Consider the following 18,561-nt stretch of genomic DNA (forward strand, 5'->3'; position numbering starts at 1 on the left):
TTCAGATTTTAGTTATCATTACTAAAACTGGCACTGACTGGACTTTAGTAGAGAATTTTAGTAAAGAAATTTTTACTAAAATTTTAGTAGTTGCTCATTACGAAAAATTTTAGTTCTCTCAACAGAATATTTAGTTATGGCTAATAAAATGTTTTACGTCTGTATATTACTAAAGTTTGGGAATGTCAACAGAGGTTTTTGTTGATAAAACTATTTATTCTAAATTCTTCGATTACTAAATTTTAGGAATGAGAACAGAAATTTTCATTTACATGACTATAGTTGTTAAAAATTCTTGGATTACTAAAGTTTAGCCATGCTAACTGGAAATCCAGTTTGTTTGACTAAAAAAAATTAAATATTGAATTTTGATTTAAAAAAATAATTTTTTATTTCAATTTAATTTATATTACATTGTATGTAATAGTTATAATAATTAACTAGGCAGGTATCCCGTTTTGAAAAGCCTTTTTGTTCAGTGAAGTTCGGCAGATTCATGTGAGTGTCTTAACGTCATTTTCTTCCAAAGTACCCTTTCAAGGAATCGCGAAAGTTCTGTTCTTTATGTCAGTTGGCGGAATCTGTAAATGAATCACATAAAAATTAATTTCCTAAATTTTCTGATGTGTAGTTTTGTTACCCAGAGGTGTTATAAATCCCCAACACCTCCCCTCTCAGCCTAGTGCTGTTTATGCGTAAGAGGACTCTCTCTTCTCCCGTAGAGCACCGGTAGGGGTACCTTTCCTCTGATGGAGCTTGACCATCTTGGTTGGTACAAACGTCGTATGATTCTCCGAGGAATCAATTGAGTAGTTCGCGGTTGGGGTCGGTGCGAGGGAGATGAGGCGGGGCGAGAGTCCTCATTTTTCTAAGCCCCAAGTCGCGATTCTTCAGATGTAATAATTTTTTTACTTTATATATTTTATGAAAAATGTATTTACCTTTAAACTTTATTTCTCGTGATTTGATTTCCTCTGTCCTATCTCAATCAATGTTTTTGATCATAGACTCTATCCAGGTACAGACAAGACGGCTTCGATGAGAATATGACCCATTTTCCGGTTGTTTATTGTAGTCTGATTAACTGCAAGGTAGTAAAATCATAGAATTTGCAAATACAGTACCTTTTCGTGTTTATCCTCTTCGTTCAATCTAAGTTTCCAAAATTTGATTACGGGTTGACAGCGCTTGATATGCGCTCATTCGGTAAAATCTGTTAAATTAGAACAAGAATTAATATTTTGGATTTTATAAATTGATAAGTTTTTGGATGCAATATATTTCACGGCAAATGTGTAGGTACTTACCTTTACATTTTAATTTTTCCCATTGGATTTCCTTTATCCTGTTTCAATTATTATTGGGGATGGGCAGACCATTCAGGTACAGACAGGAAGGCTTCGATGAGAATATGATCCATTCCTCTTCCTGTTTTACTGCAAGATAGTAAAATCATATAATTAGTTGGTTGAATTCAAAGTTGATAATTTTATTTGTTGTAAATCAATTCGTAATATAAAGAATTGTTATTCACTTAAATTATACAATACCTTGTCATGTTTATCCTCTTTTTTTTAACAATCGGCTTTTCCACAATTTTCACTCTCAAAACTACTATACAAATGGATTAAATTTACTTTTCACATATCACATTGATTGAAGACAAAATATTTTGCGTACTTTCGATGGAAAATTCCACAAAGAACTGAATATTGTGAAATACTTTAGAGGGTGCTAAGGAGAAAATAAGGAGAAAAATTTGTGTGTGGGTAAGAAAGGGTGAGAAAAAATAAAGCCTCCGGTATATGTGTTGTATGCGTTCTTCACACAAATCTTCTGCATGCATTTTTTTGAGACCTCGGCACCCTAATAAAACAATAAAAATGGTTTGAGCTGAACATCTTGCATTGGAACAAAGACAATATGTAAAATAAATTACGTTGCTAATATTTTCGCAAATTAACTTGATCAGAAATAATTATTATAAATAGATAAAGGAGAAATAAAAATTTTAATTTTTTCTAAATATTTAATAAGTTTGAAAATTTGTCAATTTAGTGATATCAACTTAATTTTTGATTGGCATGGCTAAACTTTAGTAAAAGAAGAAAAAAATAATTGTAGTCATTAATCCTAAAATTCTAGTTGACATAACTAAAGAATTTTAGTAGTTATGTCTTTACTGGAAACTTTAGTAAAGAATTTGACTAAATTGCCTACTAAACTTTAGTAAAAGAGCAATAAAACTAAAAATTTTAGTTACTTTCACTAAAAAATTCACAGATAAATAGAATTTTAGTAAAGGTAACATAAGACTTTAGTGATTCCCGGCAACATAACTAAAATTTTATGTTATAATTACTAAAAATTTTAGTAAATGTTTCATTACTACAGACTTTAGTAGCAGTTTACTAAAAAAATGAATTACAGTGTACTTTCATGATTGGTTTGATGTTTCATTTTGCACGCGAAGGAGTTAATTAAAATTTAAAAAAAATGATATAGAAATTGAAAAAATAAATTAATAAATGAGAAAAATCTCAAAGCTCCTGTCTAGTTTTTCATTAAAAAAGAGAATTATCTTGATATTTTTTTCCCTCTCGTATTGAGGATATAGACCTTTTCTAGGAATTTTTTTTCTCTGCTCTTTGATGCATGAATTATTAATTAAAAAAAATACAATGAATGAGATTGTTTTATCATTAAATAGAGACTGCAGAAAAAATGCTCATTTTTTTCGTATCCTGACCATCCTTTATGAAATTTTCCTTCAACCCATGCAAGAAGAAGAATTCTCTTCCGTCTAATCGTTTTCCATCCACGGCGAGGACCAAAGTTGGGAGGAAAATCTCATATTGTGAGTCAGTTGCTCTCGAGCACTCTTCGCGTTAGCAACGAAACTTTTCCCTCCTGCAATTTTCTCCTTTGCTTTGTGTGTGAAAATCACGTAAATGATTTTTTCGTATCATTTTACACTTTTTACGAAAAAAAAAGAGAAAATAATAAATAAACTTTTTTAATAAATTCTCTCCTTTAAAAAAAATTGAAAAGTTTGAAAAATAATCATTTTCGTGTGAAGAATTTGATGAAAATTTGTGATTTTGTAAGAGGAGAAATATTAAATTGAACAAGTCAGTTGGTGGATGTTCCATCATAAATACTTATATACATAAAAGAAGAAGAGAAGAATTAATATTATTCATGTGGGGATTCATAGCAATTTAGCAATGTGAATTAATGAGACAAGTTGAGTACTTTGGGGATTTCATGTAAAGTGCATTTGGTGTGTGTTGTGTTGTTTTAATTGTCTTTTTGCCACACATCGCGCGCGGTGCATCTGTTCAATATAAATTAGCGCTTCCAGAAAATTTTGTGTATATATATTTTCCATCTTGTACGGGTTTTTTTTTCTTCCTCTTCGGGAAGGGAGAATGGGAAAATATTCTGCTGGTGCTCCTCATCCCGGTGCTAGCTGGCGAAGGGAGAGGAAGGTTGCTTTTGCTGCTGCTGCGGCTGCATGTGTTGTAGCAACGAGATGAAATGCGTAAACACTTGTGGGCTCCTCAATCTAAGATGCTCCCATCGTGACTCCTCGCAAGCACCACCAAACCATCCCATCGATCCCATCATCGGCTAAACAATCAAATATTTACATGAAGGAACATCTCTTCGTTGATTTTAATGTGTTGACGCGCACCCAAAGTGGGGGAGGAGTGTGTGAGAATAATAAAAAAACTCGCGCGCAAAGTGATTTTGAGGGTGAACGGTGGAAGCATTCAGTGATCGCGTGAATTTATCCCAAATAAGTGGCAAAACACGCGAATCGAGTGAAGATCTTCCCAACACAACACTGTGCAAAGAATAATTTTGTGAAGTGAAGTGAGAAAAAAGAGGCACAAGAAGAAGAAGGAAGCACAACGTGTGTGTTCCGTGCCATTTAAATTAATCACTTGAATTTGGTGTTTGTGCAGGAAGTGCAAAAATGTTGAGCAATCATCTCCTTCTACTCCTCCTCAGCTTCAGCTCAATAAGTGGTGAGGATGCTACTCTCGTTGCGCGCAATGGGATGCCAGATGGATGCAACATCGCATACAAAACTCCTCCACACTCAACACCACACACCCTCTTCCATAGCTCTCTCATGAAATTGTGACAAATTGAACGTGTTCGGAAATGCAGCATGTACAGAAAAAAGGAAAGCAAGAAAAAAACCCCAACACTGTGCAACAAAATTTTTAAATACAAAGTTTCTGGTTGTTGAATTAAAATGAATTTTTGAAAAGAATTTTTCTGTTGCTGCAAATTAGTTGTCGAAAGAGAGAGAACTCCTTCCGCAGGCGTCAAAAGCTCCGGAAAATGCTCTTTTAATAAAGCTGGATTAAGACACTACCGGAAAAATGCTGAGGCTTCCGGAACGAGTTTACTCTCCTTTAAAACTCTTACGTGAATAAGTTGTTTAAAAATCTTCTGAAAAGTAGAATTTTCTAATTCTCTTCCCTTTCAATGAAATTCCTAACTCCAATATTTTCTTAGAGAAAAGGAGTTTATTTACTTCTAAATGAAAAAACCCTTCATTCAAAGAAAAAATAACTAATACCCTTAATCTTGTAAAAAAGAGGAAAAAAAATATGTAGTAAGAAATTGCGAAAAACATTTCTCATCTGCAATCTAACTCATTCCATAACGTTTTTGAGAATTTTAATTAATTGAAATGAGCTTATATAACTTTTGATCCGACAAATAAACAAATATTTACAAACCGACAAATATTTGCTTTAAAATTGCAAAGACTGACGTCACAATAGTGTTTTTTGTGTCTCTTAGTGCCTGAAGTATTCACGTTCTTTGATGATTTTTTAGACAATAAAACACAGTAGTGACGTCATTGTTAACATTTTTTAATCAAATATTTTTTGTCAGTTTTTTTTAAAATATGTACTTAGGTTATAATGAATTTTTGTACATTAATATTTAATTTAGGTGATTTTAGCCAATTTCAATTGATTAAAATTTTCCATTAAATTCCTTTATCGTTATGGAATTATTCAGCTTACAAAAAATAACGTCTTCAGCTCATAATAAATCTAATTCTTAAATAAAGTGAATTCTACATCATTCTTCCTGAATATTTTTAATTTATAAGAGAAGAAAATTCAATTTTTCAATTAATTTAGAAATTTTCCACATAATTAATTCAACCTCATTCTCCTCTAAAAAATTTATGAAATTTTTAAAAAATTTTAGAGCTAACAAAACAAAGGCCTTTTGTATTAAATTGAAGTGTTAAAAGCAGAATTTTATCAACTCTTTGATTTAAATTAAGATTGAAACGGATTTAAGTCAATCTTAATTAAATAAAATTCTTCATTTTTCTTTAACGTTATGGGATTATTCCGTTTATAGAAAATAACTTCTTCAGCCTAAAACAACCTTAATTCTCAAATAAAGTTAACTCTGCATCATTCTTCTAAACCATTTTTATTTAAAAAAGAAGAAAATTAAATTTTTCTATCAATTAAAAAGCATTCATTTAAGAAATTTTAAGAATATTTTAGAGCTAACAAAAAATTGGTTGCACAGTGTAATTTATGAATGAAAGCTCTGGTAATGGTTCAACAGAAAGTTTTGAAAGTAATAAAATTGAAACTAGAGTGTGGAGGGTTTTTTGGGTAAATCCCCCATCCATCCATCTGGCAAAGGGGTTTTTTGGTATCCCTCAGACATCCCAGAGGATTTTCAATTTGACCTCATCAACAGGCCACCCACATAGAGAGAATTTGTGAAACAGCACATGCAATTCTTCCCTTTCAGCCACACCACTCATCATCACTCTAATGGACCCAAATAATGATACAATAAATGGGAATCACTTGGAGAGTCTTCCAAAGGATGATGGTGGCAATCTCTTGGATACTTCACCCACCTTTGGTACACCCAATGGGTCCGTTGTGAGTGCCCAAGTGGGTGCTACAGCACACCTCCCATGCACGGTGCATTCGAAAATTGACTGGAAAATGGTGAGTTTGTTACTTTAAACGCCATCTCTCCACTCTTCTCTACAAGCTAAAATGACAAAATTCTAATTGATTAATTAGACTTAAAATTTCCTGCATAGAACGTTCTCAGGTGCAGTGAATTTTCCTTGAGATTAACCCACATGCATCCCACACACGCTCACAGCAGTGTGATGAAGCTCAGAGTTGCGTGTTGCTGTTATGCGGGGGCTTTCGGATGCTGGTGTGGAAACCATAAAGTTTTCCACCAAAAGCAATCTCTTGTGGGTTTGTGATGTTTTGTGCAAAAGAGAATCCTCGGAAGGATTGCGCAAATTCCGTTACACACAGCCAAGCTTTTTCTCCGCCCTCCCTACTCTCCTCCTGGGGGCAGGGACTTTTGGAAAGAGATTTATTTATTGCACAAATTTTAATTCAATTTAAAAGATAGTTTTACCATCTCCCTTAAACTCTCCAAAAAAAAAAAACAGGAGAATGAGGAAACCAGGACAGGGATGTTTAAGATGGGAGATGTATTCATACTGCTCAGCATTCCGTGGAAGTTTTAAGAGCTGAATTTTCCCGAATTATTCTGAGAATTTGACTTTCCACACGTCTCAGGGAAAAAAAGATCTCTTGGCGCTTTTTTTCATTGGATTTCCCTGGAATATCAAATTTCTTCAGCATCTGCGTGAGATCAGGCAATAAAATTGAGAAGGAGTTTGAGTAAATAAGCAGTTAAAGTGATTTTACGCAGAGCACGCACTTGAGCTTTGTTGTGGGGGGAGATGTTTGGAGGAGTTTCTTAAAAGAGTTGTAAACATTTGTGCGCCGTTGTGGTCATTGCAGGTCGTTTGGATACACTGGGGGGCCACGGATGAGCCTCTTATACTCTCCGTTGGCTCCTACATCTACACCGCAGATATGCGCATACAGGTGCAACACGAAGAGAGTAGTGAAGTGAGTATCACGAAGTATTTTCATTGCAAAAATCGTATCAAATCTTCTCATTTTTCATCCCTTAAAAAAAGAAACAAACCCTTAAAAGCCTAAAAAGGAGAGATTTATTGGCTCTAGAGGGGGGCAAATTAATTTAAGAGGACTCTCTAAAAGGTTCAATATTTTACTCCCTGAATTTTTTCTCCCTACTGGAGCTGAGCATGCAAAAAGTTTGTCTTTCTCACGGATTAATTTCCGGACGGTTGGGGATCTGCTATTTTTGGGGAGCATAAACAGGATGTTTGCAATTAATTTCACAGTAAGGGTGTATCTGTGTGTTTTTCCTCCATCATCACAGGACTGGCCGCTGAGGATAAGGTCGGTGACAATGAGAGACGCTGGGATGTACGAGTGTCAAGTATCCCTTCATCCTCCCCAATCGATTTTCATCAATCTCATAGTTACTGGTGCGTATTTAATTTAACATCGCATATCCTTAAAAAAAATGTTGTTTATCGCTCTGAGAATTAGGGGGAGGTCTTAGGGGTTGTTTTGATGCATTTTTTTCAATGGGAAATGAAAGAACTTTTCAGGCTCTTCAAAGGGACAATTTCTAAGAAAAATTTTCTCTTCATTTTCCATTTAATGAAAATTCAACATAATTCTCTCTATTTTTTTTCAATTGAATTTTCAATTTAAAATGAGAAAAATCTTTTACTTTCTTTATTCAGAAGAATTCCAGGAAATTATTTTCATCATCAATAGTTCAACAGCAAACATATCAAAAGTATCCGGAATTTCCTTTAAAGAATTAATTCTACTTTATTACTTTCATTGCTTTTTTCCAATTAAGAATTCAAAACTAATTAGTATTGAATTAATTAAAAAATGTTTTCAATTTTTTTTGTCGAAGAAAACTTCTATATTTGATTAAACTCTTTGATATTTTTAAGCTTTTAAATTTCCCCCACAATTTAAGAAAAAAGTGAAAAAGTATGTTCTATTTGATTAATTTCTTTTGATGAAAATTAATTTTAAGAAAATCTAATTTTCTTTTCACTTATGCTATAAAAATTAATAAATTTGCAGCAATTGGAATTTTTTTAAGATAAATAACTTTTTTCATTGATTCTTTCATGATTCTTATTTTCTATTCTACGGAGATTTTTTCTCTCAAACAATTCATTAAAATAAAATAAACTTTTGAACAATATTTAAACATTTTTACCTCATAAATAAAAGAAGTAAAATCGAGTGCAAAAAGGTGTCCCATTAAGACCATCCGCATCCCCGAGGAAGAGATGTAAATTGAATTTTAACTTCCCTTTCTTAATGATTTCCTCCAACACACACAGGACCCCCATCCTCATCCCCCTCAACCCCTTTTGAGTGAAAAAGCAATGCTAATGAATACTCAGCAATAATTCTCCTTTTCTTCTCGCTCTTCCTGCCATTGCTGCTCGGTGTGTGTGTGGATGCTACAACAAACATGGATCTTCCGGCATGTTTCCAATTCTGCGTGACATGGTGGCGGCGGCTGCTTGCCCCGGCGAGGGTGCTCTCTTCTTGTGCAGAGGCCCAAACGGAAATTGATGGCCCAGCCCTCAAGTACGTCCAAGTGAATTCCCCAATTCGTCTTCACTGCCGCTTGGTGAACAACACGGTGAAATTTGAGTTCTTGTTCTGGTATCACAATGAGCGAATGATAAATTACGACAAGAACAATGGCATTAATATCAGCATGGGTGTGGGTGAGTATCCTCTTCCTTTTGCCATCTTTCCTCCTTCCCAATATTTTCACCACACTTTGCACAAAAAAAAGAGCATGAAAGAGGAGCAAAACCATGTGCTTTGCGGGAGGGAACTTTTTACGCGCGCCAATGAGCCTCCCAAATGCCCACCCACAAATTTATTTACTATAAATTTCTTCTCTTCCCCCGCCAAACTTTCCCCGTACCCATCGTATAAATCTCCACATCTTCAATTTATAAAAGCATGCGTGTGGCGGGCTGAAGAAACTTTATGGCTCTTTTTTAGCGCTTTTTATTATGCCATTCGATGAGTGTGTAAAACAACACGCATTAAATCCGCGCGTCTTGTTATGGTGGAGACACCGCCACACCATGGGCCAGCCAAAGGCAGTTGTTGCTGCTTTTGTGGCTCTGTGAGAGTTCCCATGAGGTGTGTGTTCCCCCCATCTCTCCTCGCAGAATGATGAAGGAGGAAATGCCGTACTTTACACACCAAAGTCGTGGGAAAAATTAAAAGATGATTCATTTTGATTAATATAACCAGGAGGAAAATGTATTTGGTGGATGGGTGGTTGTAGAGAGGGGAGAGGACTAAAATTAAAACGACAAAATAGCAAAGAGGCGGTTTATTGCCCCAACAGACGCCTATGTTGGAAGAATTTTCCAAACCACACGTACATATCATTTTAGTTAGCACATGTTAGGGAAGGTTAATTTTGACACGTGGAACTTAATCAAATTTCCCGTATAGAATTAGATTTAGTTGGTAGAGGAAGTTTAAATTGTAGGAAAATTGAAAGTTTTTTTTTTGTTGAATTTATTGTATTTTAATTTAAAAGTTAAAAATAATTTAATGGAATATATCCCTTTTTGGAAAATTTTTAATCTAAGAATTTTTAACTGATTTGATTTATAATTTTAGGTGGAAAATGAAGATTTTATATAGAGCAATAAAAGGCACAACATCTCTTTCCATTTGGAAAAATTAATGATTTTTTTTATTAATTTAAGAGCATTCTATTTCTTCATCAAGAAAAAAAGGAAATAATTTAAAAATAGCATGGATGGAACAGGAAAGCGAAAGAACGGTAAGTAAAACTTACGGGCTGTGATTCTTTCTTTGTCAGTGAAATGTGAAATTGACTGAAAATTGAGGATGGGCAAATTTTGAGGAGAGACTTACTCGAGAGCCGAATCACAGCCAACGCGCAGAAATTTTGAAGAAAGCCATAATCGTGGCGGGCGTTGGCTGTGATTCGGCTCACAAGTAAGTCTCTCCTCAAAATTTGCCCATCCTCAATTTTCAGTCAATTTCACATTTCACTGACAAAGAAAGAATCACAGCCCGTAAGTTTTACTTACCGTTCTTTCGCTTTCCTGTTCCATCCATGCTATATTTAATTTTTATCTTTGCAGTTTATATATATTTATCTTTGCATTTTTATATGTATATATCTATGCATTTATATATATATATTTTACTTTACTTTTACTTTTATATGTGTATATATAAAACGCCCCACTTCGCGGGGCGTTGGTCTTATGCAACTCAAGATATGACATGTTAACTTTAAAACGCGATATCTCCGGAACGGTTACATAGATTTTCTTCATTTTTGGTATGATGAAAGATATTATAGCCAGCGATAACATATCAAAATATGAAATAATTCTATAAAGCGGTGCTCGAGATATTCATCGAAAACTCATCGAAAAATTTGTTTTCGATTTTAGCGCCACTTGCGGTCATTTTTTGAACTTGCAATGTTCCGAGCAGTTGTAGGGCTCATTAATATCTTTCATTTAAGCCCGAGTTGATCAAAATCGGTCAAGCCGTTCTCGAGTTATGGCCGATTTTCGATGAAAAATTGTGACGGCCATATTGGCTAAACGGCATGGCCGATTTTCGAAAATGAGGTATCGTTGGAAAGGTCTTGATGGCCCCTATAACATATCAAAATTTCAGACCTCTAGCTATAATAGAGGCTGAGATATAGGCAAAACAAAATTTTGGGGTTATTCAAAATGGCGGACGCGGGGGTGGGGGGTAAAATTTGACCTTATAATCGGATGTCTTCCACCCGATATATGAACTTTGCCGTTTACCGCAAGTCTCTATCTATTACCGTTCTCTTGCAATTTAGCGTTATACTCCGGCCGGCCGGCCGGACGGACAAACGGAAAGATTTTTGGCGCCACCATTTTTTGGAATGTAGGGACCCTAATTCGTGCTCATCCCAAGTTTGAGCCCGATCTGACGACTTTGCATTTTTGAGTGTACACAGAAGCTGTGCTTCTTTGAAGAAAGAATCACAGCTAAAAAGTCTCTTTGAAAGCCTTTTATTTTATTTATTCAATTTTTAAAGATCAATTTGTGAATTTATTGATTTTAAATTGAAAAAATTATATTTTTCACAACATTCCCTTTTTAAAAAAAATTTTTAGTTCTTTAAGCAACTTTAAGTGAAATATTAATTTAGTATCATACCCCTTTCCTTTTAAAAAGTAATAAAATATTAATGAATTCAAGTCATTAATATTTATTTAATTTAAAGGAAAAATTGAAGTATTTTTTATGTCTCAAGTATAATTTGAATTATTAAACATTTACAAGAGAATAGATTTTTCCTTAAAATGAAAACAAAAGATTTTTTTTATACTATTAATATTTAATATTAAATACTTCATTTTTCTTGCGTATAAAAATAGATTCTTTAAAGAGCTAATAAATAAAAAGAATTTATTAAGTGGTTTAATTCAAGGTTTGATTCGATTTTTAGCTCTTCCTTGTCTTCAAAATAATGATTTTTGATTAAAAAAAATAAGGCAGATCATCCATTTGCATTAAATTTTTTTTTCAAAACGTTGAAATATCTTAATTAATTCATATTTTTTTTTAAAGAGAAAAGACTCAATAATTTCTTATACTTACTTTGGAAGAAGTTCAAAGAGTTTTATAATTTTTCTGCATAAATTAATTAATTTTTTAAATCTCCCAGAGAATTATTTTTATTTTTCGTATGAATTTTAATTGAAATTTTTTTTATACTTAACCGATTTTCCTCCCCCTCAACCTCTTTATTCCTATTTTATTTAATTATTTGTGAAAAAAAATTAGCAAAAGTTTGCGAATTTGGTGAAAGAGGTTTAAAAAAACCAAAAAGCGAAGTTTTGAAAATAAATCCTGCAACAGAAAGAAAAATTCAATGCGAAACATGAATTTCCATTAAGTGCCATCACAAACTATTAATAGAAAATCTTAAAAGCTTATTAAAAGTGATAAATCGTCCAATGCGTTGACACAAAGAAATTTTCTTCTTTACTTTGGCCACCAAATGTTCATTCTGGGGGCCTCCCAAATGTATGTGTGACGAGTAATTGGAAAAGTTTATAATGTGACTTTCTGGTGTTTTGCAATTGGCACGAAGAAAAAAAAAAGAACTTTTCCATGCTTCCTGGCATAGCATAATTCTTGTAGTTTTGCAGCCTATTTTTTTTGCTAAATATCTGTTTTTTTTTTCTTTTGCAACAATGCCAACCTGTGGAACAACAACAACAACAGAGTCAAACTATTCGGATTTGATAATCTATCACGCACAGATGGATCATTCAGGAAACTACACGTGTGCACCCTCCAATATGCGACCTGCCAGTGTCCTCGTTGTCGTACTTCAGAGTAAGTTATCCAGCTTAGCTTACTTCTGATATGTCCACCACCCCATTTTCCGGTGGATTATCCTCCCTCACTCCCACAAGACACCCTCCGCCTTCAACCACAAAACGTCTGCATTATTTATTTTCTCCCTTTTCACATCACAGCCTCCGAAGGGGACAGCCCTGCGGCAATCTATGGGAAAGCCACAACACGATGCAGCCGTGGAATCATTCTGAATTTCTTCCTACTCCTACTGGTGCAACGTGCCTCATGACGGCATAAGCTGAGGCAGCAATGTATATGTGAATGGATGGAAATAAATCTATTGAGAAAATCTCCGCAAAAGGATTCGCTTCATTAATTTAATTAACTTCCACACACATACAGCATTAAGCAAAATAGTAAAAAGTTATGCGTGTCGATGGTAGGTGTAGGACTTGACTGTGTACCTGAACATCATGCAACATTAATGAAAGAAACATCTTCACCTGGCTGCGAAGAAATTTCCAGGTAATTTGTGTGGAAATCTGCATTTTTAACTAACAGGAAAGTCGCATCTTTTAATCATGCTTAATGGTGATTTTAATCTCATTTAAAAATGCACTGCAGACACCTTTTAATGATGAAATGAATAAGGAAACCCTTTCCGTCTTTATGAGTTCTTAAGGAATTGGTTTTCTGCATTATTCATTAAGAGAGTTTGTTCTTTAAAAATTCTTTTATTAAAGGAAAATTTTTTATGACTTTTTTGAAAGTTTTTTATGAAGATTCTTCTTTTCTCTCAGTGGTCGAGAAGGAAGCAAGACAAAAATGTAACGATTTAACAATCAGCGACGTTTCGAGTAATTTTAATTCGAATCTTCAATCTCTAAAAATTGTACAGAAACAAGATTAAAAAATAAATAAAATTATTATTTCTTTTGATGAGATTTTATGTCATGCAGCCTAAATAAATTTAATTAATTTAATATGTGTGGAAGATTTAGATTTTTCCTCTTTTTTTTACAAGAAATATGACATTTGCAGAGTTAAAGAAATTTTCCCTTTGTGTTTTTTGAAGAAATTTTATTCTTCTTTGATAAATCTTAAACTGTGTCATGTATCCTTAGAGCCTGAAGACGAATATAAATTATTCCAAACGTCGCTGATTACTAAAACGTTGCGTTTTTCTTGCCCCCTTCCTGACAACTTTTCCGAGAAAAGATTCATCATACAAAATAACGGAATCTGCATTCAAAAGAATCCCCAAATGTGGGGCTAATTCATTCACATTATTTATTCCTTCAAAAAAAATTGTTAAAAAAAATGTTTGAAGCAGAACAATCAGAAAAAAATGGAATAGAAAATTTAAATAATGAAGATTTCCCAAAGGACTCAATACGTGGAGTGACTGTTTGAAAAGGATCAAAGGGAGAAGAAGTCTCCATTCTAAGAGGACTTAATTAGTGCATAGAGTATGAAGGATACTTTACACACACGGACAAAAGACAGACCACTTCCCGACACAGAATCCTGTGTCTCGAAGAAAGTATCACAGAGTCAAGTGTTGGAATGTCGTAAAATTAGGAAATTGGGAGCTCGTAAAATTCAGTGCGTGTGACTTCTTTTATCACAATTCACGAATATATGTGGATTTGCCAACCCCCCCTCACCCCTCAAAGAAAAAAGCGGGAAATGAGAAAAGCCCCCTCGTCGTCGCAGAATGGAATAATCTTGAGCAATTGCAGAATGAATTCGGGAAGATCGTAAAGCAAATTTTACTTCATCTTTCAATGAAATGACTCTCCACCCACGCACACACACGTCTTCATGTCAGAAGAATGTCCTTCTTCCTTCTTTTTTTTTCCCTCCATCCACCTCCTGAGCTTGTTGTGTGCGAGAGACTCAACAAAGCCCCTCTTGGGGGTTGTTTTGTTATGCAGGACACGGATTTTAAGGGACTGCGAATGCGGATTGCGAAGAATGTGACATCATGATTGATTCATCTTGCCCACACCACACCTCATAGGCAGTTTGAGGGGCTATAAGGAGCAAGTCAAAGAAGAAAAGCCACTCTGTGTAGCAAAATGATGAAAACGTTTAGTTTATACTTTGTATGTTTGTGGGGGTGAGTGGCGCTTAATACTTTTTCCTGAGAATTGATTTAAAAATAAATTTAAGAATTTTCTCCATTTTCTCACATCTAGAAATGAATGAAATTTTTTATAGCCATCAGCGGTTTGTAAAAACTTCTTTAAAAGAATTTTAGGAATATTTCCTCCGCCCTGAAAATGAGTGGAATGTGAAAATTCTCAAGTATTTCGTGGGAAAATTTATGAGGTTTATAAAATTTATTAAAACAAATTCAATTTTGAGCACCACCAGGCGTCTCCATTGATTTTTTTCTTCTCTAATTTTCTTCTACAGACTTTTTTGTCTGTTTATCCAAAAAAAAAAGATAATTAAATAGTTTTCCCATTTCCCCTGATTTTCCACCAATTTTCGTGCTTCCTCAATTTATAAAACAAAAATAAAGAAAAAAACATTAGAAAGTCGCGGAGAAAAGTACCAAGTAAGTAAAAGTAGGTGGAAATGAGTAAATTTCATTACTTTATTGCATTTCCTCTCAGCATTCATTTTGGCTTTTGCCTGCACTTTCCCTTCACAAAGGAGAATTTTATAAAATAAACAAACTCACACCTCCCCTCTTTTGACAATGAGAGAATCTTTTTAGAGAGAAACCCATCAGCGCTACAGAATTTTCCCTTTCTGAGAATTTAAGAGATTTTACAGAAAGAAGGAGGAAAAATGTGTTTCCTTCTGGAGTTTTTTTCTTTTAGATGAGGGTTAAATTTAACCCTGTTTCAACTCTTTAGGGGAAACTTGGGCAATTTGTGTATATTTTATGATGAAAAACAATTGAGAAAATTCCATAAAGAATGCAAAAGAATGTAGAGAAAAATTAACTTGATTAAGAAATGTGAGATTTTTGTGAAAAAGAAAATTTTCTCTGTACAAAATGCATAGTGTCCTTACAGTGGAGCTTCGCTGGCATTACGTCTTTATTTTTTAAGTTTAAATTAGAGGCAATAGTAGAACTTTTTTGTGGAGCAAATTAGGCAGATAAATTCTTTCACAAGACAGCTCAAAAATCAAGATTTTCAACATCATCGCGGAAAACTCCTATAGTCCACCAGTTTAAACTTAAATATGAAGCATGATTGTCACGACTGAACTGCTTGACCAATTTTAAAAAATTTATCAGATTTGGAAAGGGAATTAAATTACATTTCCAACGATACTCTATTCATCAAAATCGGTGCACTAGCGGCCGAGATGCAAGGGGTCAAAGTGAAAAGTTGTTAAATGTTGAAAAAAGTATCTTCTACCTAGGTTTACCAAAATGGCTGCCAAAAATTAACGGGTTGACCGATTTTCAAAAAATTGACAGTTTTGGAAAGGTGAGAAATGTACCTTTCCAAAACTGGTAAATTTTTGAAAATCGGTTAACCATAACCGGAGATATAGCCATTTGAATTTTGCCTTCAAAAATATCCCATTTTATCCTTGCCCGGAAACTCTTCGCGGGTAGTGTAGTTACTACGAGACACCCACTGTAAGGACATTATGCACAACATATGAGTTTCTTCCCTGTTCCATTCTAAACTGCTTCCCGAAAAATCACCTTTAATACGTCTTTTAGACCACAAACAAGAAGTTCTCTCTAAACCAATCCCTTGTGCAACGTTAAAGAATTTATCACGGGAAAACCGAGAAAATCCCCCCTCTGCTGAACTCCAAATGCTGAAAATAGTTTCCACATTGGGTTGGAATGAGCACAAAAAGAGATATTTTTCGTGGAAAAATAATTTATCGTAACTGTGAAACGTGACTTGTGGCCAAAGAGTCCCTGAATTTTTGATATTCTCATCCCACTCTCCTCTCTGGCCACCCACCATCACCCCCTTCCCTCCTTCACCCCGTGAAACCCCCATATTTGCCCCGAAAAAGGCGGTGAGGATAATCCTCATCCATGTGTTCTGTGTGGGGGTTAAAAATCCCCCCGAAAAAAAGGAAAGAGAAGGCTTCAAACAATTTTATGCTTCATTCATCATCGCAGCTCATGATGGGACCCTCCGGAAAAATAGGTGGGTACAGCCCCCGCATCTACACCCACCCACACCCATCCTTTAATGTTGTAGCATGAGATGTGATTTGCATATGTGTGGAGAGATGCTTTGATTTTTGTTAAATTAATTTCTAAATTTCACTCTCACGCGCGCATTAATCGCGTGTAGGAGGACCCTTGAGTTGGGAGCAAAACATAAATCCACATATTATGTATTCTGTGTATTCTGGTGCGAATGATTGAGGATGGAAAGAATATCTGCGGTCAGATTAAAGAGAGATTGTAGAAGGTATTTGTATCCTTTCATCTCTTGTCAATGTAAAAGTGTACAAAATCTGCTCAAGAAAAATGAATTTTCTTTAAGAAATTTCTCTTACTTTGATGTAAGATTTTAATTAAGGATAAAAGGGAATTTTTAATCGTGCAAAATAATAATTTTCACGCAGAGAAAAATTTAAAAATAATTTTCATTTTTTTTTAAACTTATAATGGGTTTTTTGAACATGAAGAAAAGTAAAATTTAGGAACTTTTTCAATTACAAAACGTGGAAAAAATTAGTTCAAAATCTTTATTAAATAACTTTAAAATGAATAAATATTAAAATAAAGACCTTTCGGGTATATTTTAATATAAATCTATTCTTTTCTTTTCTTACAACTCGTTAGTTATAAGATTTTTGGAATTCTGGAAAAAATCTTATAAAATTTTGCCATTTTATTCTTTTCTTTAATCGGATTTTTGAAGGAAAATTACTTTTCAAGGTCTCCTAAAAAATCTTTCCAACTCTTTTATAGAAAAAATTCTTCATTTTTCTTTTATAGAACGACAATAGAACGATTTGAAAACATCAGCTGTCAAAATCTTATAACATCTTTTAAGTTTTAGAAAAGAAAATAAATGATTTTTATCAGAATCTACCCCATAATGGTGAAATTATGGGTAAAGTGGAGGGAGTAATATTAATAATTTAGAATTATACTTCAACAATCCTTTTTTCCAAGAATTCTCTTTAAATAATTCTTTTAAGACAATTTCAAAGGAAAGTAAATCTTCTCTAGTTAATTTTCCATAGAAGTTTCAGGTGCAAATTCATCTCATTTTACGGTAGAATAAAAAAATTCTTTATTCAAATTGTTCTTAATAAGATATCTTCTAACAGAATAACATCAAAATAGGCAAATTAAATTAATAAAAACTCAATAAATTAATCAAAAAATTCTACAATTTATTTTGTAAACTTCCTTTAAAAGAATTTAAACAATTTAACAAGTTTCACCGGCTAAGAAAATCCTCTAATCCCTGGAAGGCTATTTGAGTGGAGAAAAGTCTTAACGCGTGGAAGGTGGGTAGAAGATTAAAGGTGTTTTCTTTTCTTTTTTTTTACAGGAAAATCTCATTTGGTGGTGGGAGGGGTTGGAAAAAAGGAATTAAATTATTTCTTTGCTAATTCCGGGCATTTCAGTAAGCCGCGTTCACCAGAAAAGATTTCTTGAAGAGGAATTAACACCCAGAAAAGGGGCAGCTGGTGGTGTGTGGGGAGGAATCCTGGTGGGATAATCTGCATGAGATTGCCCTCTTGGGAGGGGGTGGTGGACAATATGCGGGGGCATTTTGGAGTCTTTCTTTTTTACTTCTGCGGGCACCCTGATAAGTTAGCAAAAAGAATAAAAGAGAGAAAGAACATCCCCCCCTGGAGGCCATTTGCGTTCACCTTTAACCCCCAAATGTGCGAGAGGGCAATGAATTTATAAAAGAGAGATGATTGATGTCAGATTAGATAATTTGATATTTCGATACTCACCCAACCATCACCTCCCCCGCAAGAACACAAAGGGAGGGGATGAGATGAGGGATTTAATTAGGAATTCAGAGGATGTCGGTGCGGTAACGTAGCAAAAGGGACAGAATAGTTAATTGCGACATTTCCATATTTTCTCCTCACGAACATTATTTATTGTCTAAAAGCCGGGGTGGATGGATGGGATTAAATTGTTTGTTCCACATATCTTGGAAGTTTTTTTTTATTATTATTTGAAGCATGTTTTGTGAATTTTATTTTTCATAAAAAATTATATTTCTCCAGCCAGACATTCTCTCTCTATGTGGAATAATGT

The 18,561-nt window shown here is 34.1% G+C and overlaps 1 protein-coding gene and 1 long non-coding RNA gene across 3 annotated transcripts; one reads left to right on the top strand and one right to left on the bottom strand.

Annotated features, from left to right (window-relative positions):
- Positions 1-2,429, bottom strand: LOC129792068 (uncharacterized). Of its 2 annotated transcripts, XR_008750778.1 has the most exons (4): positions 1,308-2,429; positions 1,125-1,213; positions 942-1,084; positions 1-581 (listed from the first exon to the last, which is right to left on the bottom strand). It is a non-coding gene; the product is annotated as an uncharacterized LOC129792068 (long non-coding RNA). The 2 variants fall into 2 exon arrangements; XR_008750777.1 differs by having other exon boundaries at positions 1,125-2,429.
- Positions 2,430-2,887: 458 nt separating this feature from the next.
- On the top strand, positions 2,888-12,683 carry LOC129792069 (uncharacterized). Its single transcript, XM_055830780.1, has 7 exons — positions 2,888-4,034; positions 5,812-6,017; positions 6,843-6,953; positions 7,291-7,399; positions 8,507-8,683; positions 12,246-12,359; positions 12,503-12,683. The coding sequence occupies exons 1-7, from the start codon at positions 3,983-3,985 to the stop codon at positions 12,610-12,612; spliced, it is 879 nt and encodes a 292-aa protein (XP_055686755.1). The 5' UTR covers positions 2,888-3,982; the 3' UTR covers positions 12,613-12,683.
- Positions 12,684-18,561: the final 5,878 nt, after the last annotated feature.

This window comes from Lutzomyia longipalpis, chromosome 3 (assembly GCF_024334085.1).
Source record: "Lutzomyia longipalpis isolate SR_M1_2022 chromosome 3, ASM2433408v1".
Classification (NCBI taxonomy): domain Eukaryota; kingdom Metazoa; phylum Arthropoda; class Insecta; order Diptera; family Psychodidae; genus Lutzomyia; species Lutzomyia longipalpis.